The sequence below is a fragment of the Pholcus phalangioides genome, unplaced genomic scaffold (genome assembly GCF_987345545.1).
Source record: "Pholcus phalangioides strain wild (caught in Gottingen) unplaced genomic scaffold, Ppha-v1.0 ptg000014l_1, whole genome shotgun sequence".
Lineage (NCBI taxonomy): Eukaryota > Metazoa > Arthropoda > Arachnida > Araneae > Pholcidae > Pholcus > Pholcus phalangioides.
The window spans coordinates 17,121,015-17,143,965 of NW_028301607.1; the positions used below are offsets into that span (position 1 = coordinate 17,121,015).

Below are 22,951 nucleotides of genomic sequence, written 5' to 3' on the forward strand. Positions count from 1 at the left end.
TGTTGTAGTTGGGAAAAAATTATTGCAGTGGCGTTTTTTTGCAGAAAAGTAGCGTCATCTAAGTGTTAAGTTATAGAAATTACATCATCAAAGGTGTACGCGTTAGCGTCCCCCTTTCTCAGTTTTCCAATATGGTTCATCGTGTTACGTCCACGAGTTTTTGGATAGTAAAAGAAATTTTTTAAGGATCTGGCAGAGCTCTGCTCGACAAGTCCTCGTTTCAATCGGCTCGCAGCTGTTGCTGTTGCTACCTGCGGGTGCTGGATTTAGGTAATGTTGGTCGGGGAAATTAACAAAAGCCGATCGTTGTGATTGAGATAATTATATTTATATTAGACACACACGATGTCTCACTTTGCAAGACAACTCCAGATCGTTTCATCCCTGAAGTCTTCGAGCCCAGATTCAGAAAAGTTTTTGCCCTTTTGTAAGGTGAGCGAAATTGTGGACATTGTTTTGGTGTCGTATATACCGGAAGAGAAAAAGTCTTCTATCTTTTCCTGCAATCGTTGATTGGTCGATTTCTTATTTTTGAACAATATTGTCGGTGCGCAAAACGTCGTAAGCGATAAAATTTCAGAATTTCCGCTGGAAAAATTCAATTTCATTAGATTAATTGTCCTTTATTTTTTCCCATATATTAACCAGTTACAATTTAATTTCTGGCGAAATTTTTTTTTATTACAGTATTTAAAAAAAATAACCTCGTGATAAAGTCTTTCCATTCAGTTTATTTAAAATTAAAATATTTCGAAAATATTGTTATAAAGTATAATTATTCAACAGGCAGTGCCCATTTTTGACGGATCCTCCAACTCCTGACCAAATAGCAGGGTTGGTAAAAAAAACCGTTTTTTTTGGTTTAAATAGTATTAACATTAAAAACAATGAAATTTCTGAAAAATCATTCAAACTTCTAATAATTAACTAAAATGAAATGGTTATTAATGTAATTAACACTATTCCCATACTAATTAATCAATAAATATTTCTTACATTTTAACAAAAACCAACTTTTGCAATTTAATTATTTTTTGCTCAAATCAATGGATTACTGTGTGTTTGAAAATTCTTTCAATGTTATTATCAATCATATAGTATATAAAGGTTTTTCTCCAGTTACTTTCAGTATGCTTAATTAGGAAGCTATTTTGAAAAAAGTAATAAAAATTAAGTGAATATAATGTATTTAATGAAGCATAAATAATGCAGATTAATTAGCAATGATTTACGATATACAGGGTAACGATATAACTAAGGTTATGATTTCAAAACACTGTAAAAAAAGAATGATTGTCAAAATGACTTGAAAATTGACATGAATATTCCTGAAAAAATGCAATTTTATTTGGTAAAGGGGAAAAAATACTTAAAAATGTAAAATTAATGACATCATCCAACATGTGGGAAATTTGCTCGCAGAATGAAAACGATAGCCAGTCATGGCAAAATTATAACTTAATTATAGCATTGCACGAGTCCATAATTCACGGAAACATCACAAAAAAAAATGAAGTAATTGAAGAAATAACTACAACTTACTCAAAAAATGTTAAATATGTTGTCCACCGCGTGTTCTGGCTATGAGGTTGAAAGCACAAAAATTCTTGTTCAACAGCAGAATCGGAGTATGTCATGGTCATAATGTGGATGTGCTTGCAATTCAGCTTTATTAAACCAAACGCGCCCCCCCCCCCTTCCCCCGTTCATATTCCTGAGGAATGAGGAACTTCTAACATATAGGGAATGTGCTGGAGATTGCAATTCAAAGTTTGCAATCTGACCACTGTTTATAACATTTTGAGGTACCCCCACAGCCAGAAGTTGCAAGGGTTAAGGTGCATCCTGTCAAAATTGGTCTTCAGCAGCTGCTTTGCTGGTATTGCAATGTGCATCTTGATAGAAGTTCTGTCCACACACTGATGCTGTGGAAGTGCCGAAATGATGTGGTTTCACAAAATAGATTATACTGCTGGTCAAGTACAGCATAATCTACTTGCACATTTTGCACTTTTTTCTTTTGTGAAAGAAACGTCCATTGCTCCAGGAGTATCCATGCAAATTTTCAAGTCATTCCGATCAATACTTATTGTATAGTTTTGGAATCAAAACTTTAATTATAATCACCCTGTATATAGCTGATTATTTTTCATAAATCTGTTACTACTGTACAGTAGAACCTTGATTAACTGGGCTTAACAGTGTGTGTGTGTGAAAGTATAAAAAAAACAACTATTGAATATTAAGACTGGGAGATATGCAGTAGGAGATGTGCTACTTCTTATGGGAATGAAAATGCATGTGGGGTAATGTAACAACTAGTACACTAGTCTTTGTCCTTTAAGGACAGCTGGTGTCTTTATTGGATTATAGGACCACCTGGCCGTAGCATGATGGTGTCACTACTGTAGCTGCTTCTTTGTGAAGGGAAAAAGAAACCCTGTGAGATAATGCACCACTACATTTAGATGTGTGATGCAATCCTTATTCATGAATTTGCTAAAGATAGAGCATCTGAATGTAGCCAAAAGTTAGAAAATGTTGTAAGAATGAGAAATTTTGGCTTTTGTATATAACTTTAAATAACTAAGATACTTCATATGAAAAATATATATTCTGGCCACTTTGAGACTTTTTGAAAAAAAAAACCCCACTTATAAAATCTTATGTCGTTTAAAGATATACCATCAGATTGTACCCCAAGGATATAAAATGTGGTAAAAATGAAACATTTTGGCTAATAATGAACAAATATGATATTTTTCAAGGAAAAAAAAAAGATATTTAGGTCACTTTTATCTGATTTTTTGAAAAAAACCAAAGTGGTTTTTTTAAAAAAACCAGTTGGTTAAAACCAAGGTTTAAACCATGGTTTAAACCAAACAACCCTGCGAAATAGCGCAATTTTTTTGTATATGATAACTGGTTACTTGAATAACATATTTGAGAAGTTTCGGGAAAGTTGGCTATTAATTTAGCATGTTTTTCTTTGTAATTTATGTGAACTCATAATTAATAAACCTTTTAATTAATATAAATTAATTAACGTATTTAAAATGCATAGTGATTATGTTGTTGGTAAACCTCATGTATTGTGTGGCAAAAAAAAAAAATGGAAGAAAAAACATTTTATTTTATATTAAGTTTTATTTTTGAAAAGCCATAAAGCAAATTTCTTTGTGAACAAGTGTTAAAAAATGCTATGGCACTCTTTGAATCTTTTAATTCCCAAAAATGTTAATTCCATGTTAAAATTTGAATAAAATTTTTTTTTAAATTCAAAATTCAAAAAATTCATTTCAAAAACTACAATACCAGTCAAAACTGGGGTTAACGCATGGGCCCAGTAGCCTCACAAAAATGAAAACTGGTTCAAACTCTTGAGAATTTTCCTGATAGGGCCTGGGAAAAATCAGTTGGCCCAGGGACCAACCATGCTCTTAAGACTGCCCTGTCCACAGGGATAAAACATGTGCTTTCCTGTAATAGATGCTTTTTTTCAAACCAAGCACAACTCAGGTCTATCGCCATGGGCAATTTACTACCTAGTGAGTTGTGCTGGAACTGTACAACCTCACAGTTTGATTGTGTATGGTTTTTTAATGCTCCCATCAATATTTCAGAAGTGAAGTGTAATGTCTGAATACTCGTTACTGCTTGTAAGACTGTTGCTCCCTGTGGTGAGACTTTTTGAAGGGGAGATCAGCTTGCATTTATCTTAATTTTAGTTCAAATTAAAGGTGCTCAATATGTCCACCTTGGGATGCACGCCATATGTCTATACGGTAGTCAAATTCATCCCAAACTTTTGCGAGCATGTTTTCATCCACTGCTGCTGTTATGCGTATCTTCAGTTCGGCTAATGAAGCTGGAAGGGGGGGGGGCACATAAACATAGTCTTTTATAAACCATCACAAGAAGAAATTGCACACTGTGAGGTCCGGCGATCTTGGAGGCCAGTGATGTTTAACTGAATCTCATTAGGTCCCATACAGCCAATCCATGGAATGCGATTGTTCAAAAATTCTCAAACATCCAAGCTCCAGTGTGGTGGTGCCCCGTCCTACTAGAAAATGAAGTCATCCGAATCGGTTTCTAACTGTGGGAAAAGCAAATCTTGACAAACACTGAATTGGTGGCTGAAGGAAAAGTGTTAGTGCTACCGGTTGGCAACTGCGTAAAACTCGAGATTTCCCTCTTTCTATCCATACATTATTCAATCAAAATGGATTAAATAAAAATTGATGATAGCTTTTACCTGATCTTGTTTCTCAGCAGTTTCCATCAGCATGGACTTGAAGAAATCACAGAATTTCCCACAGACATGTAAAAATAATTTTTGTCAGTAAATCCTTGGGGGGGGGGGGAAAGACCAAGTTGGCCCAAATGAAGAAAAAAGGTTTTTTTACTGTTTTGGAGCTAAAGAAAGTTCCAATATAAAAATTTTGTCATCAAATATTCCAGTAATGATACTATTTTAATGTAGGGTAATGCAAAATTAATAGGTTTCGTCCAAGACTATATTATAATAATGGTGTTTCACAACGTGCCAGAGTTGGTACCAGCTGAGATAGCTGACATTAGACTTTACTAACCTGCAGATAAACTTCAATGCAGCTAATATTTATTGTTAATCATGGATGGTTCTCTTGGTATGAGCCATTACTTTTGGACACTTTTAATCATAACACCCTGTTCTGTAATGAATACAAGTATAATTATGCTTCAGTGTCTTGCAAAAGATGTTAGGCCGGACAAATTTCAACATGTTATGTCATGTAATGAATGATAAAAAGGAAAACAATGTGCTTTCTTTTTTTCAACTATTTTTTCAAACTATGAGTGAAGTATAGTGATTGAATGTCTGTATCGTGGTAAGTCTGTTGCTCACTGTGGCGAGACTTTTTAATGGGAAGATTGGCTCACATTCATGCCTCAAAGTTGGGGGCTACAAAAAACCAACTTCAGGCAATCGCTACTGTGCAGCCAATGGGGTTCAAACTTGGGTCGTCGTGATGCAAGTCTGTCGCTATGGCCACAAAGTGGCAAGACAATGTGCTGTTGATATAAATATATTGATAAAATATGGTTAAATATAAGCCCTCCTATCAATGAAGTATTGGTAAAATTGTATGTGTGTGACTGAATCAGTCTCGCCCATTTTTATGTTTAAATGCTGGTTACCCGAAATAAAACCCAAAAGTTTTCCTCCTAAAAAAATTGTATATTTTGTATTGTATAAATTGTATATTTTTTGAAAATTGTATATTGCTATGTTTCTTATCAAGTGTTTCATTCATTGTTTTTGTTTTTTTCAAGAATTTGTCACCATTGATCTCGTCCACTATCTTCTCAAGGCCTATGCACTCACAGACTCTAACGAGAAACCTGCAGCTGAAGACGGAAGAATCTCCCGTATCAGAGGGACAGAAAAGTGGAAAGAAACAGTTAGCCGTCATCTTGTCTTGGTTGTTAGCAAAAGGCACTCACATTGATAAGTACTGCAGCCTATATCTTAACAGGGGGTTTGATGTACTCACTGTAAAACTGACTCCCCAGCAGATGCTTTTTCCTACAACTGGCAGCCAGGTTGTTGCCACTAATATCTTAGATTATTTAGAAACAAATAAGCAATACGACAAAGTTCTCATCCATGGATTTTCTATCGGCGGATACCTGTTGGGGGAAGTATTTGTAAAATTGAAAGAAACATGTAATAAGTACAATGATATTCCCGACAGAATTGTTGGTGTGATATTCGACAGCGCTGTGGATTTTGAGGGAATACCTACAGGATTTCCCCGGGCAGTAGCGAATAACTATGCAGCTGTGAAGGCTTTGGAATGGTACATCAGGTCGCACCTTGCACTCATGTACAATGTGGCTACAAAGCATTACGAGAAATCATCGAAATGCTTTCATGATACTCCTTTGAAGTGTCCCGCTTTAATGTTCGTGTCCAATGCTGACAAAGTTGGCACTCCAGAATCCAACATGTCTGTTGCAAATGATTGGAGGGCCAAAGGGGTCGATGTTTCTTTTAAATGCTGGAACGATTCTGGTCATGTCAGTCACATGCATAAACACAAAGAAGAATACATTAGTGAAATTGATAAATTTTTGTCGAAATTAAACCTAGAGCAAAATGAAAAACCGGAAGCACTTAAAAGTAGTCTTTGAAATTTCCTGTTATAATGTTACCTGATTTTCTGTTTATGCAGATAAAAATATAATTTTATATTTTATGCGCTTAATTACATCAAAGAGATTATGTAGAAAAATTAAAAATATATACTAGAAATATATATATATATATGAATTAATTTCTTTTTGAAATTCCTGTTATAGAGGGATTGAATATAAAATGGTTTTAGTGAAATAGTGTGTGAATTTTTTTTTTTTGTGTGTAGCAAACTGAAAAATTTCGTTAGGTTTTGTGAATTTTTTTTTTAATCCCATAATTCCCTTCTATGTTCAGCTCAGATTTTGGGGTTTCCTACTTTATTCATGAGTGTGAATAGCATTCAAAATTATTGAATTTAAAATACAGTAGTCTTGATAATTTGAATTTCGAAACTTTGAGGTTCTGGATAATCAGAGGTGCTGAGATTATTTGAATTTTTTTTAAATGCCTCTCTGTTGGTTGCAATAATGAGTTTTTTTTTAATTTTCTCACAAAATACAAGTAATTTCAGTCTTAAAGGGACTGAAGAGGTCTTGATCCTTAGACTGGGATATTGAGGCTTTAGGCCCTGGAGTCCCTATTAGTCTCACCTATGAAGAGCCCATGGTCTTGGCAGAGTTGTAGAATGAATTTTAAACACAAAACAAGTAAGAGTAGGTACTACCCCTCTGAAAAAAGTTTTTCCTATCACTTTTCAGATAATTTAAATTTACATTAATCTAAGGTGGTCTCAGTGCCGTTCACTTCAGGTTGTCAAGACTGCTGTAATGATTAGAAAATTGCACTACATGACATTTTTATTTTAACACTTATAAGTCTGTAGTCTCCACATAAATATGAAATTAATTGTGAATCTAGTTCTATCATATTCTGACTCCTTCAGAATATCTCCACTATTTATTTTCCCAGTGTAGTGACTCTGTATACAATAACTGCATTTAAACCATCCACTTTTGATTATGTGTCCTATATACAGGGCCGCAACCAGATGCTTGGTTACCCTGGGCAAGCGTGCATTTTGACGCCCCCTTGGAATGTTGGAGAGGTTTCGGAATGAAATTTGCACCCCCTTGGTTCCAGCGCCCAGGGCACGAGACCTACCTTTCTCCCTCCCCCCCCCCCCCAGTTGCGGTCCTGCCTATGTATAAGAATTAACAATGCTATGTGCAGAAATACATCCTCATATTCATTGAATGATTTTGATTACGCATCCAGGGTGAGAAAGAGGGAAATGTCTACAGCAAAAATAAGGTTACAGATGTTTAAATTACTGTCAGGGATGCTATTCTAAAATACGAGGTTTTGTGTTTTGCTATGGAATATGACAATGATATGATTCAAGAAACTACAGCAAACAACCAGATATGAAAACCCTACATATAAAAAAATAGCTTGGTATATATTTAGTATCGGTAGAAACCTGCAAAAACAAAAAAAATCTAGTCAACAGAGCAGATGATTACAATATATACAGTGGTACAAAACACCATTTAAAAATGACCAAGAAGAAAACATAAATGGCAATCACATCTACATGGGAACATGTAGTAAAAACCATTAATTTTAGATTATTTGCAGCCCTAGAGGTGGGAATTGGTATTCTTTTTGTGGGAATGAAACATGTGTTTCCTCTGAAATGGACCTCATAGCGAGAATCGTTATCGCTATCAGTAGCAGTAACATATGCATGACATTGTGCTTCATTGATGTCAGAGCCAGGGTTGCTGTTGGTGCTTCAAGCACCTGTGATATTTTGTAGCATGGGGCGTTGCACCTACTGTACTGAATCCAGAAATCTAAATCTCCTACATAAAATACAGGCAGACAATTCTGGTTAATGCAACACATTTTGGTAGGTTGTGATTTTGAAATTTGCATGCTGAAAGAAAAGTCCTAATTTCCTGATACATTATTTTTTTTTTGGGGGGGGGGACACATCTTCAAGCATGTGTTCTCATGTTTAATATGGCTTATATTGGTATTCTATACCCTCAAAGTTTTTAAACCACCCTGTTCAAGTATCATGATTGTTAACCCATTATAACTTTGCTTGCAAGAACAGCGTAATCTGCTTCTAGAGTATTCAAAAATACATTTTTAACAATGTGCACGACAATATGCACCAGGTAGAGTTGTAAAAACCAGTGCCAGAAAAATTTAGCAGTTCCATGCTCATGGCAACAACTGGTAAAAACTAAAAGTTTATCAAAGATCTGTGATGAAAAATATTTCTATAAAGCTAGTTTAGCTTATTTAAATTATTAAAACGTAGTGAGCAAGATAAAAAAGTGATGTTTGTTGATGGGGGTTGAGATATTTCCCGCAAACTCAGTGGAACTTGAAAGAATTATTCTCAAGCTCTTTTTCGCAATTATTCAAAAAATGCATGGAGAGCAATGTTACACCATCGGTTGCATATAATAATATTTATACATATAATTAGCTTACATATTGTGGGGGGGGGCCCCTTCCCTAAACGTCAGGACACTGCTAGGTAGCCCTTGTTGCATAGCGTATTCAGAGCTCTGATGGAGTAAATACTCAATTTTCTTTTTTTCCCTAGACTTTTGGTCTTGATCTGATTCTCCAATTGTTTTAAGGATTTTCTTACCTCAAATGAAAAGCAATTATAGTATATTTTATGAAAAGTAATTTGTCTCTGGATTTCTGGCAGTTAATGACATTTTTGTACACCAGTCATAAGTGGTGGTAACCCGTGGTTCTGCTACCTTGGCAGAAGCTTGCCACACCTGGTATCCCTAACATTTGGTCACTGTGAGTTGTTAAATTGAATGATGTAAGTCTATTCTGAATCTTACAGCCTACACATTTGAGTGACTAGAAAGCATGAGATTTATGATTTTGTTAATTTATGATTTTGATAATGTTAATGATTTTGTGTGTGCATATTTTTATGACTTGAAACTAGTGAACTGTAACTTCATCCGGGTCATCGGAATAAACATTTTTGCAAGTTCCTTTCAGTGGTGGGAGAAAATGTGAATGTTTCCTATTTTTTTGTTTCTTTAAGGTGAAGTCGAGCCTTGTGTTTTGGAAAGAAATGTATTGCATGTATGGTTTCCTTCAGAGATGAGCAATTCATCTTTATTTTGTGATTAATGTACAGTCAAACCCTGATGTAACGCCACAATCCACCCCCAAAGAATTTTTCGCTATAATGAGTTTGACATTTTGTTGGATCATGGTCGGAATAGCATTTCAGAGAAGCTCCATTACATAAATTCAAATGTTTCTTATGTACTACTGTACCTCGGTGGTGTCTTATTAGTGCTACTCCCCATAAATAAAATAACCTGTTTCATACGCATTCAATTTTAAGTTGAGAAAATTCGTAAAGTTGTAAATACTGTGCAAGAGTAGTACTCAAATATTTTTTTGATATAAAACTTGACATAAAAACATACTTACCTATAAAATTGTTTTAATTCTGCATAAACTTAGTGACACATTTTATAGGTACAAAAACAAAATAAACAAAGGGAAATGATGGTACCATTTCTTTTTGTCCATATTGGTTTGATAAAACCGCAAATTTCCAGTTTTCCAGATATTGGAGGAAGAACAACTTTTAGCATGATTGAATGGAGCAAATCGAGCCAGCGTGAAAAAACGTGTGGTGTTGAAAAACTTTTCTTGGAAACCTTGAACAAACTGGTGCAGTATGCTCATTGTTCACCTTCCCTTATTAATAAATTCATTTCTTTGAATAGGTTAGTTGGTCAGCTTTAAGTTCCCTTCACACATTCAGGTGTTTAATGTACTTTCTATGTCGCCTTGACCATCTTTATTCTTCAAATCATTTGCCCTAAACTGTTGTCATGCTGACTGATAATAACAGCAAAATTAAAGGATAAATCTCCAATTCCTTTCGGAAAAAAAGATAAAATGACAGACTTTGTACATCCAAATAATAGTTGGCGTTATATTGAGTTGACACTATAAAACATGTTTTTCATAATTCCCATATGAAAGATGTCCACTGAAACTTTGACCCTAAGTGGGGTTGGCGCTATAATGGGATTTGACTGTATATTGTTATATCAGGGCTTGACATCTCAAGTTGTGATGGTGACATAAAAATTGACATTGATTCCTAAAACTTCATGCTTGCGAATAAGAATTTTTTGGAACTTATGTTAGCATGTCTACAAATATAAAAAAACAGGTTCTAAAAAAAATTCTTTGGATCATTTTCTTGAAAATAAATGTTTTGCACCTAACAAATTTAGTTGGCTCCTAAATTATTTTCTATTTGTCAAGTCCTGGTAATCATTCGTTCATTAATGTGATTTGAGATCAAATGTGTGTTTCACTACTTTGTGATATCTATTATTTTCCCTTTTGAATGCACTATTATAGAAGAAACTTTTTTTGAGACATAGAGCTTTATGAGAGGGTAAAGAAGTATGAAAAGTTTCAGAAATTTTTAAAAATGATAATTGATTTGTGAAAAATATGTCACATTTATAATCAGGTGATTGCTTCTCATGCTGATCTCAAATGGTATTAGTTTTTTTTTTTGGCTGAAGTGTATTAGAAATGGACTTGAAGAAAAGTGTTTTTCTCTATTTTTTTTCACTTTGAAACAACTGCGATTTATGAAACTTGTATTTTTCTTACTCGAAGTAGTCATTCGAGCATCGAATTGGTGCTGAAACTCTAGTAATAAACTTTGATTCTCATATTCTGTTGCTTTTAATTGGTTTATCATTGCATTTAATTTTCTTTGTTGTATAGAATTTGGATATTGGGGTTGTGGGAAGATCAGGGAGACTTACTCGAATAACAATATACTAGGTACATGGGAAAAGTCCCTTTACCCTGGATAAAACTCGAGCCGTTGATGTTAGAAGCATACTTCCAATCGGAAGAAGTAACCAAATTGCGTGTAGTAATCAGATAAAGCTATTCATATTGCAAGCGGTTTCATAGTTACAGCGATATCTCGGTTTGCGGAGATTTTTTTTCGTGATTTTTGGCTAACGAAAATTTTTGTCGATATGGATGCACGTGCTAACAAAACAGCTGTATCGTGACTGAGCTGAGAATTTCAGAGCCAAATTATCAGAGTTTGTCATTTGAATCCGATTAACTCGTGTCCACCTCGGAATCTTTTCCCAGATATGCTTCCACTTCTCTTTCTGAAAGTTTTTGAACCATTTTGTGTAAAATAACTGATTCAGCTAAGGGGCCCTTTCACACGGAGAGGATGCGAACGCGGGTCCGTAAGAAGTTTTAACTATGTACATACGGACCCTTTCAGACGATGTGGAATGCGCCCGCAACTTCGAAGTGTTCATGCGGGTCCGGATGGCGTCCGCATGTAACTTAAAAAATGTAACCAATAAATTTATCGGAAGCAAATGCAACCGATCAGCTTATTGGTTGCTCTTGTAAAAGATTTATAAAATGTTTATAGTGTAATCCGAGGTTATATATATTACAGAACTGCGATGCGAATATTTCTAAGCAGACATTTTGAGTCTCCACCCTTCCCCCTTTTTATTTGCGTCTTTGATATCTCCTGAATTATTTTTTTTTTGGAACATCATTGGATGTTTTTGAAATTTTTCTTTCATATTTTCCAAAAAGACACATCTTAGATATTTAAAAAAAAAAATCTTTTAAGATATTTACTGCCGTCGACTGCTTGTGAGGATCGAACTGAAGGCATCTTCATGCCCATAATTCTATGAAGCTGTATATTAAACCACCAAAGAATGGTTCTAGCCTACATAGGCGGAGATTGACTTGGAAGTCTGTAAGGAAAGGCCATTAGTAGCAAGGGACCATTATTGGTGGGGGAGGGGGGGCGGGTACGATGATGTCGTCTATACATTAGATCAGTCGACTCCACCTTTGACGCTGGGGGCAATGCCCCCCCCCCGTATCTCTGTCCATGCTAGCCTATGAGCGCTGAATCATGGGTTGGAGAAAAATAATTGCAAAAAAATAGCTTTTATGCAAAATTTCAAACTAAAAGCGTTCTGGACTGAGTGACTCACAGAGAAAACCGTGAATAAAGCAAAAAAAGTAAATACTTTTTATATTAAACAACGTGCTATCCGCGTATGGTGTTCACTGGGTGAAAAAATCGGTCTAAAGATGCGGGCGAAACGCCTGCAAATATGTGCTCGTGTGAAGGGCCCTAATAGAAAATTCATTGGAGGAAAGGAGCCCATGATTTCAGAGCGTTAGGGTTTTGCAAACACTAGCTTTAGCAGACTAAAGCTGTTCGTGTGTGTGTCCTTACATCAGTGTAAAATAAAAAGATCTATACAATATCTCTCGTTTTCCTGTAGATTCTCATTCATCCAATTTTGAAGCTGTTCATTTTAATCTTCAGTCAGTTTTTGTCTTTTTTTATTGCGTTCCTCGGTATCTTAGAAATGCATCTTTAAATTTTGGACAGAACCTGCAACGAATCAAACGATTTTCCGTAGAAACCTGTGGGAAATCACGTTTCGGCTATATAATGATAGCATCATCGTGCCCCCCCACCCCCCCAGACTTCGAAGTCTATCTCCGCCTATGATCATACATGTTCAATGATTCTATTAAATAATTATGAGATAATGTCTACATATTTCTGAATTTATTTTATCCCTTGACTATTAAGTTATTGTTTTAATATTGAACACTGTATGCTCTTGATTAGCTAGTATTTAATGAACATTTTGATATTCAGGGTGAATCCATGCTTGAAATTCTAAAAACGTTATAATTTGTTATTAATGATAATGTTAAAAACTCATTTTTTTAATCGTTTTCATTTTTTTTTTTTTTTTGCTTTCACTAAATTTTATTTTTTGAAAATTTTTTTTTATCTGATTAATTAGATCAATTTTCCTGTTTCAGTTTGTCTCATTTCTTGGATTAATGGGTTTTTCCTCTCGTGTGTATAGCCCTCCAAAAAAAAAGCTCGGTTCGAAAATGGCTGATAGAGGGTTCCATTATCTTTCATTTGCATATTTGCATTCCAAATGAGGTAATTTTAAAGGAAATTATATTGATATATATATATGCAGTACACGGTTCTTTTATTTGTTGGCACTGTGAGGATAGTGGGATAAACACACTGCTCAAAACAAGTAGGGGAGCAAGCAAAAAAGTGAAGAAAACCATGCGAGACAGCCACGTATTGGCATACAATGGATAGTACACGCGTATCAATGCGCAGTACAGAAAAAAGACGTTAAAAAATTTGGAATTAAGCTTTAATTCTTTGAAAATATGGAAAAAACATGAAAAGATGATTTAGGGCAACAATTTGGTTACATGTAAACGATAAAAACAAGTATTGTTTAGACATGATGCATGAGTTTCAATAAGGCACTCTTTCTCAATTGAATGAAAAAACACAATTTTTTTTATCGGGGTATGTAATGTGATAGAGTTCTAGAATAAATATTTTATACCCATGAATATACTTCAAACATGCAAAAGTGCATATTTTACTGCAATAAATTTCACATTGGCATTTCGCTACTTTGAGAGCAAAATATGCCCTGTAATCTACATGAATAAATTTTATTCTCTTCCCCCCCCCCCCGCCCCTAATGAAATCTTAAGAACATTGAGGAAAGTGTGATTTTCAGAGGAAATGTTGTTGCTTCTAAATGTTGCATCCGTGCACAGTCTGTTATCTTATAAAAATATACATATTTTGCAGATTTTACATTTAATTCTTGTTTATCTGACTTGAGAAAATGACTAGACTTGCGTTTTCAAGGTTGGCAGGTCTGGACTTGTCTTTTTTCACTTTCCGTATTAAAATTTCTAGAGTTTGCTGGTTTTTTTCCCCCCAAAACTCGTTAAATCTGTGATAGAATAAAAATGTGTAAATTATTAAGCAACCTATCGTGCAAGTCGAAAACACGCCATAATAAATGCATCTATCAATTGTACAAGGGAACTCTTGTCAATAGAATGCTTTTCATTTAGTTGATGCTGAATGACCCTTTGCTTGTACATCGAGCGAATCGAGAAACCTGTACCGTATGTGGTACCGAGTCACCACCAGGCATTTACTTTAAAGGGGGGACGGAGCCTTCATGAATAAAAAAACTGTAAGACTGAAGTGAAATTAATCCGGGATCAACGACTTTTCGTGTTACAAAAACACAAATTTTTGGTGTTCACATTTCTTGATTGCAGTTCGTTTGTTAGTTTATTCATTAATGGTGAATTAAATTTGAGACATAAGTTGAAAAAAAATATTCTTAATTATTAACGAGATTTGTTTTAATTAATAAGCAGTCAGTTAATTTAAATTTAAAAAATTATATTTCTCATACCTTGATCCAACCTCTCCAACATTGCAAGGGGGCGCCAAAATGGGAGCTTGATCCGGTTGACCAAGTATTTAGTTGCAGCCCAAGGGCAAGTATAAATTTTTATCGAGCATGTTCTGGGATATTCTAAGGGGCCACGAATGAAGAATTCATGTGGGAAGGTGAGCCATGAAAAATATTCGTATGTAAATTAATGCCCATGGTTTAGACCAGTGTTTCCCAACCGGTGTGCCCCGTCACCCTAGGGTGCCGCGATATTAGGGAGAGAAGTAAAAAAATATTACAGTCCACTTAAGGCCTTAAAATAAATTAAGTCGAATTAATTACTATCATGCGTGACAGATTTATCGGATAAGTCGCCATCTGGTGGCAGTGTCAGCACCTTTTGCCTGAGTTAGGTCTGGCTGTCCACGTACGCGGCCCCGTTCAGCGCACACGATCTCTAAAGAAAGAGGATTCGTTGGCTTTCTTGTTTAATGGTCTAGGGTGCTCACCCTGCAGGTGAGAGGACGTGGGTTCGATTCCCCGCAAGGCTAATTTTCTTTCATGGATTTATCTTCGCATCAGCCAGCTGCCGCAACCTTCGAAGTAATAACGGAGAGTGACACCCACACACAGACCTTCGGATAAGCTGATAAAACCTCATTTGTCAACACTTATGAAGATTGCGAGATGCAATAGATATGTACTTTCCATCTCTTTCTACTGAGAATTTCGACTGGGTTGTATCACCATTTGATTTTGCAGACAGTGCGGAGGAAATAGATTTCACTGCTCGTGAACGAGGTGAATTTATTGATCTTGGCGCCGATTGCACACTCAAGGGTAAGTTCACCAAGAGTGAAGCATTGATGTAGCTGCTTTTAGGCTTGCACTGAAAGAGGAGTATCCTAATCTAATGAAGAAAGCAATTAATGCACTTGTGCCCTTTCCAGCATCATATCTATGCGAGCAAGCTTTCTCTGATATGGTGACAATGAAATGCAAAGCAAGAGATAGACTACTACTCAACCGCACATGCACCTCCTTCACATTCCTCTATGGAATTTCTAACGAATTGGTGCATGCCGGAATGTGCGTTTATGTGTTGTGAACCTAACGTGACGTGTGTTTTTGTGTAATGCTTGTTATTTGTAGTGTTGCCTTCTGTCAAGAAATAGACTGTGCAAGACCTGGAGAACAATTTACGCACTTCGTTGCCAACTGTAAAGCCTGGTTTCAAGTGTCTGTTCTCTAAGCATTAATCACAAGTTTCACTTTAATGATTTAATCGAACAAAACTCTACTGATGTATTTTTATTCAGTGATTTTTGATGTAGTAAACTGTATATACAAATATATAACATCAATAGTCGCATTTAAAGACCTCAAGAACACTAGGAAATTATCAAAATTTGTCCTCAGGCGTTGTATATTCAATGTCAGGAATGTTAGTACCTTGTTAATTTTGTTGGGTATATTTAAAATTACATCCACTTTGAACTTGTATATACACTTGGCACCTATTTATCCACTTTTGAACATTTCTTTTAAATTTTACAAATTCATGTACATGGTTTAAATTCTTAGCACCTATTTATACATGTTTCGATATCTTGGCACCTATTTATTCACGTTTTGATATATTAGCACCTACTTAGTCATTTTTTATATTCTTGGCACCTATTTAGTCCACTTAATTAAAAAAAAAACAAATGAGGAGACGTTGCCCTATCTGGTGTATTTGGTGACAAACAAAGGAATGAGAGTGACTGGTTGAATTTGACTCGCTGATAAAAATAAAAGTTCGCTGGTTGACGCATACAATTCATCGCAATTACCTAAACTTCTTATGATTTGACTTTGTGACTTTTATAGGTGTGATGGCATTTGTGTAAATATCTACTTCAATTGGAGTTCTACTCAGGCAAAAATTACCAAGGCCATGACCAAAACCACCAGATTTTGCCAAATTCTCTCTTCACATACACAACACAAACATGCACTGACATTCAAAAAATAACGTCTCTCTTTTAACCTTCTGCATAGGCCTATCTGGCCCGCCTGTATTCCCACAATCGCCCCATGGGGCTGGGCATACGGAAAAAAATGGATTCTGGTCTGGTCTGGGGGGGGGGGGGAATTGTAGCCCTTTAATATTCATCACGGGGAAAAGCAAATAGAAAGGGGAGCCACGTCAAAAGATGGAACAGGCCACACAGACCTCTGAAAAAAAAAATTCATTCAAGTGGAATATGGTTGAAAGAAGTGTGTGGTTACTTTCAGAATCTAACAGAACTGGTCATAGAATCAGGGCACTGCCGGGCCTCGTGCTACATTATGCCAGAGATATCTCTTTTATGGTATCATTGGCGTACGCAAAGGAGGCGAGCCGAAATTACAGTGTTATTTTGTGTTCAGGGAAAAAACATAAATACCCCCTTTCTTAAAAAAAAAAATTCGATCCGCCGCCCGAGAAAAATCCTGCGTACGTCTATTTATGGTATTTTCTCGTGTCCATAGGATGACCTACCCTACGAGATCTGGTACTATGATTATCGAGAGTAAGGATTTACATAATATGTAAGCTGTTACTTCAAGCTAGGTAAGGGGTGGCTCTCCTAGAACATCCCTTTTTCTGTGGGTCCATGATGTTGAGATGGTCTGCGTAGAACCACCAAAAAAAAAGGTCACTGAACTCTAGCCGAGGGGTCCAGAAATTCACCTTTTATAAAATTTTCGATCACTAAATTTACTGGAAAAAAAGCCAATTCAGTGAGTAGAAAAGCGTCTCTGTGTCTAATTTTTTTCTTGAATGTTTCCTAATTTGTATATCAACAAATCGATTTTACCTTTTGATTTCATATAAATTTTGCCATCACGTTATAATTATAAAACATAGTTACACACAGAAGTCCTGAAGAACTATTTAATATAGTTTTAGGAATGACTCGTGATGAATAATGATGTAAGTGAGGGAAAAAAATGTGTCATCTGATAAACACTCGCTGAACTTAGTACCATCGTAGTCGCACTAAAAATAGATTACGTTATCTCTTGTATTAAAGATCTCGCAGCATCAGACCAGACACGCATCTGTTGTATTTACGGAGACGAGTGTTGACCTCTTTCAATAAATCCATTGTCACCTATACATCACTTTTTTTTGCTATGGGGCTTCGAGTCCAAGGACGAACATTCGTTCAAAGTGCATCTTAATGTGCTTATACCAAACGTGTCTCCTCCAGCTTTGAAAAGAAAACAGTCTCCAGAGAGAGTGTAAAGTTTATTATTTCTTTAAACTATACATCGCCGCAATATGCTTTCACGTGTCTTGTGACAAAAAAAACATTGTTCTGTAATTTTTCTGTTGAAAGATATCATAGCAAAGGTTTCACAAGACTTCATCGCCTATTTCCCTAATTTGCTGCCCTTCCCATCTTCCCGCTCTGGGGTTTATTCCGCTTTGCTCACCCCCCCCCCCCATAAATACGCCAGTTGGTAGTTTCCTGTTTATGAGATCGTGACGATAATTTACGCCCATAACCAATACTTCCCAGATACTACGCTATCTGAAACAGTGTTTCCCGACCTGTAGTACGCGGACCCCTGGGGGTCCGTGAGTTCTAAGGGATCCGCAGAATAATTTTCATTCACTGTCATTGCATGAATGACATATTTAGTGCAGTGAAATTATAATTTATTGCATCCGTTTTCTATGATACGAACATTTACGCAAAACAGTTTTAGATTTTATGGAGGGTGCTCCAAATTAACCTTCGCTGCAGGGGGTCCATGGAGAACGGAGAATTGACCTTTACTATAGGGCAGTGTTTCTCTAAGTGTGCGTTGCGGCTCCTAGGGCCGTCACCATTGGTGTCGTCTTAACGCATGGGCCCACCCGGGCATTTCTCCGGCAGGGGGCCTCAAGAGAAGAGGGCCTCACAAAAATAATATTTGGTTGAAATTTTCGCGAGTTAGCATGTAAATTTGCCTGGTAGGACCTCAGAAAAATCGCTTGGCCGTGGGTTGATTAGAGATACGTAAATTTCGCAAAAAAAATTTTTTTAATCAGAAATTCCGCAATTATTCGCAATAACGAATTCCAAATGAAAAATTTCGCATTCGCGTTCACAAAAAAAAAAAAAAAAAAAATCTCGAAAAAATAAAACTTCAAATCAAAAATTTGGCATTAAAAAAACCGGTCGTATTACTGGAAAGTGTTAAAAGAAAGTGCATTTAGTTGAAATCGTAATATATCTCTCTACTTTCACCTAATTTTTCAAATGCTTTTTATAGCGTCTTTCTCGGAAATTCCAAAGAAGCTACATATAGTCGATTACACTTACAACATAAACTGGGGATGTAAACATATTGTTGTGAAATCCTTAAAATTTATCCCATTCACGTCTATACATTTTTAACTCTGTTATAACATACCCTGCTTAAAACATACACCGTGGATATAACAAACCAAAAAAAAAAGAGCACCCGGATATAACATACTGCAAAAACCCTAGAAAAATATAGTCAAAAACAGCCTTTGGTGCACAACATTCATTGTATGCGGAAGATATATCTTGATGTTTTCTCACAAAAAGACCTAATTTTTTTCAATAAACGAGGAATTACATGTGACTGAAATAGTTACATTTCCTCATCAACAACAAATGGCATCGATATTATAATTGACCAACTTCAGCGTCACTTTTCGGTGATAAATGTAACTATTTTGGCAATAAAATGGGTGGCATGCAGTTTAGACCCCCTTCAGAAAGTAGCCAACTGTGGCACCACGGAAACGTTTGTTTATTTTCGCTGTGGTTTGCCTGCTTCAACTGGATTATACTGTCTTTTCTGTCTGCTAGGGCTTTAATTCTGATTAGTGAAATAATATTGCCATGTTTCCGGTTGTGATGAAAACAGAGTTGATATTTTCAGGGCCGAACTCTGCCTACGGATGTAGTTACTAATAAAGTAGTCGGGAACTTTTTTTTTTTGTGTATCTATGGTTATAGCTGTAGGAATTTTACTACGTTCCCTCTTACGCGTCTTATTTGCATATTCGCATGCACCTATGTTAGCGATTGGACGAAACGTTTTCTGTGCTAATGCATTGTTGAACTACGTGCCATTTCACTTCCATCGCACCTTGTTGCAGGATATTCTGCTCACGCAACAGTCGCGTTTCAGCAAGGATTTTTTTAAATTCTTCTCGGTGTTAAATAGCTTCTGTTGGGCCGAGGCCTGGTAAATTGAAACCCCGGGGAATTTATTTTTCTGGTGATTTTAATTTCGTGACTTTTGTGTGTGTTTTAAATTCGGTAGTATGAGTTTACCGCCCATTCAATTCCGTGTGGATTATTTTCGATTTAAAACGTGCATTTTGGATTATTTTCGATTTAAAACGTGCATTTTGGATTATTTTCGATTTAAAACGTGCATTTTGGATTATTTTCGATTTAAAACGTGCATTTTGGATTATTTTCGATTTAAAACGTGCATTTTGGATTATTTTCGATTTAAAACGTGCATTTTGGATTATTTTCGATTTAAAACGTGCATTTTGGATTATTTTCGATTTAAAACGTGCATTTTGGATTATTTCACGTGTATGCGCCCTAAGGATTATTTGGATATCTAACGTGGATTATTGATGTGCGGTGCAGGGAGGAGGATGGGGGAAAAAAAAAGCTTTATTTCCCTTTCCCCTTCACGGGGTTACAGTAGACTTGGTGCTAAGAAAGGCACTTATACTGCTTTTTCACCAAATTCCCCTTTTTCCTCCCATCGTAAACCAAACCGATTTTTTCCACGATGTATGGAGTCAGCTTCTCATTGAAACGAAATTTCGAAAGCGTTTATCTTCCCTTCAAAAGTGCTTGGATAAAATTTTTCTTGATGGATTTGGATGTTTTCCCTTAATGGTTATTTGTTCATGGCGAAACTGTTATTATTCTAGAAATGCTCTGAGGAAAGAAGGGTTTCCTTACGCAATGTTATTGTTTGTTACGCGACTGTCATTATATATATAAATGCACTATTATATATTTTTTCTTCCTATACAATATGCATTTTAAAAACGTCAAGTTGATTCAAAAAAATAATTGTAATTCTGTCATAATTCAATTACTTTATTGAGTTTTTGATTGCAATTAAAAATATAATATTCAATTTCTTTCCACATTTTCCTTTCTTTGTTTGGAGTTTGGTAGTTTTTAACATTTTATGGTAATTAGCTATTTTACGAAATTCTGAGCCCGGCGTAAATATACGAATTTGAACAGTGATCGTAATTTTTGTGTGTAGGTGCCCATCAGTGGTAGCGCTTTTTGAATGATCCTGCATTCTAAAGGCTTCAATAATTACAAATGATAAAAAGTGGAACATTTTTTAAATCAAATTGTTTTTATATTAAGATTGGACAACTTAAACGTACGTGCACCTCGTGAACATTCTTCTAGGGAATTTCTAACGACTTGGTACACGTCGGAACACCTGTTCTGAGTATATTGTGTGGTCGCCCGACGTATTTATCTTGTTAGAATTATGCTTGTTTCGTGCTCCAACTTGGTACCGTCATCAGTGTTTTCCATATTTTGAAGTGAAAATGGCAAAGGGATCATAAAAGTATTACGACAGCATTGATGTGGGGAGGGGGTTCCGATTTGCTGACTTCTCAGATGTCAAGGAGGGGTTCGGATGACGCTTACGTCACTAACCACCTTTTAGGAGCAAAGTGATACTGAGGTCACTAAGAAGTCTTCACCAGATACCCAGACCCTTGGCGTAGTTATACGAGGGCTAGATTCAACACTCCCTGTTGAAGATCTGAAAGACGAACTCTGTGCTAAAGGATTTATTCCTATCACAATCTCGCAACTACGTTCCCAAAGAAAAAGGGCAAGAGGTAGAATTTTGCCCCTGTGGAAAATCGACCTGCCTGGAAATGAGGATTCGAAGCGAATTTTCGAGCTCAAGGAACTCCTCCTGGTCGATATATCGATTGAGAAATATCGAAAAAATCCAAACAGACTATCGATTAATATATGCTACCGATGTCAAACCTGGGGACACAGAGGCGACGGGTGCGAGAGGCCTCAGAAATGTATGGTTTGTGTGGGCCCACATGATGTGAAAATGTGCGGAAACGTCAAAGGAGTGGATATCCCAACCTGCAGTAACTGTGGGAAAAATCATACAAGTCTGTACCGCGGATGTGAAGTATATAAAAAAAAACTTAAAAAATTACGGGAAAAACGGGACATTCCACCACCAACGCAAAAAATCCCGGAAAAAGTCCAAAAAATCAAGCCTGCGACATTCAGGAAATCCGGAAGGAAATATACAAATACAACTTTTCTCCCGAACAGCGTCTGGAAAAAGTTTCATGACAGGAAAATATCCATATCGTTGGGAGCAGCGGATAAGACGACCAAAAACGCGATTGGCCGAAATCCATCTACGGACTTTGCTACGGACTCTGAGCAGCAGAGCGAAGCAGCTGCAAATCACAAGTCCAGCTCTACGGACTTCAGTGCTAACAACACCGAGCAGCGACAAAGCTCGGGAAAAAAGCACGATGAGACCGAAGTGCAGGCCCGGAAGACCGACGTCCTCCCAAGGCAAAGCCCGAGACCGGAACATCCCGTAAGCGATGACGGCACAACACGCGCCCAGCCCGCAAACACGGTCACCAGAAAGCCCGGAACACAGCCGCGCGAGGAAGCGGAATCTAGAACGGACTCTGGGGACTCGAATGTAAGCTCAGGTCAAGCTGCTGAAATAATGTATGAAACAGCGAAAGCATACATGCAAAAAAGCTCGAGAAAGAATAAGAGAGCTTTACTTCAGGCATTTCAAAAAGAAGCCGGGACTATTCTAGCACGTTAGAAGCTGGAGAAGCTTGTAGAAACTTGCTAGTAGAAGCGAGGAATCTTAACGGAGCATTAAAAGCTCCATAAACCGAAAATTTAAAATTTCCTTCTTTTTCTTCCTTTCCTTTAACCATCTTCCCAAGAATATTTTCTCCAAAATTCCAAAAAAAAGCAAAAAATCGAGGCATTACTGATAATTTTCAGAAATGGCTCAAAAAATTAAAATAAAAATTATCTTTCTATCTTTTCCGAACTTGCTAAAATTACTAATACTTTTCCCCTTTGTTCTTCACCTTCAAACTAATTTTTTGAATTAATAAAATGCATTTCATGTTTTCCATTTTTTCAGCCAATAGAATTTTAGGCACTCAACCGTCCAATGAGGTGAGACCATGGTGCGAGGTAGCTGACGTCACGAAGCAGATCACTTTTCCTGCCCAAATATTAACAAGTAATATTACTAATAAGTTCGTCCAGACATGTTGAGATTGAAATTCCTGGTTAATTAATTTTAATTAACCGTAGGCATCCTGAATTAGTCAAAATTTACCGGACTCTGACCAAATTACAACACTTCACAAATACACATACATTAC

At 36.3% G+C, this 22,951-nt stretch overlaps 1 protein-coding gene across 1 annotated transcript; it reads left to right on the top strand.

Annotated features, from left to right (window-relative positions):
* Positions 1-229: 229 nt before the first annotated feature.
* LOC149078222 (transmembrane protein 53-like) lies at positions 230-6,371 on the top strand. The gene is made up of 2 exons (XM_089241820.1): positions 230-432; positions 5,320-6,371. Exons 1-2 carry the CDS (start codon positions 346-348, stop codon positions 6,178-6,180), a joined length of 948 nt encoding a protein of 315 aa, XP_089097946.1. The 5' UTR covers positions 230-345; the 3' UTR covers positions 6,181-6,371.
* The last annotated feature ends 16,580 nt before the right edge of the window (positions 6,372-22,951 follow it).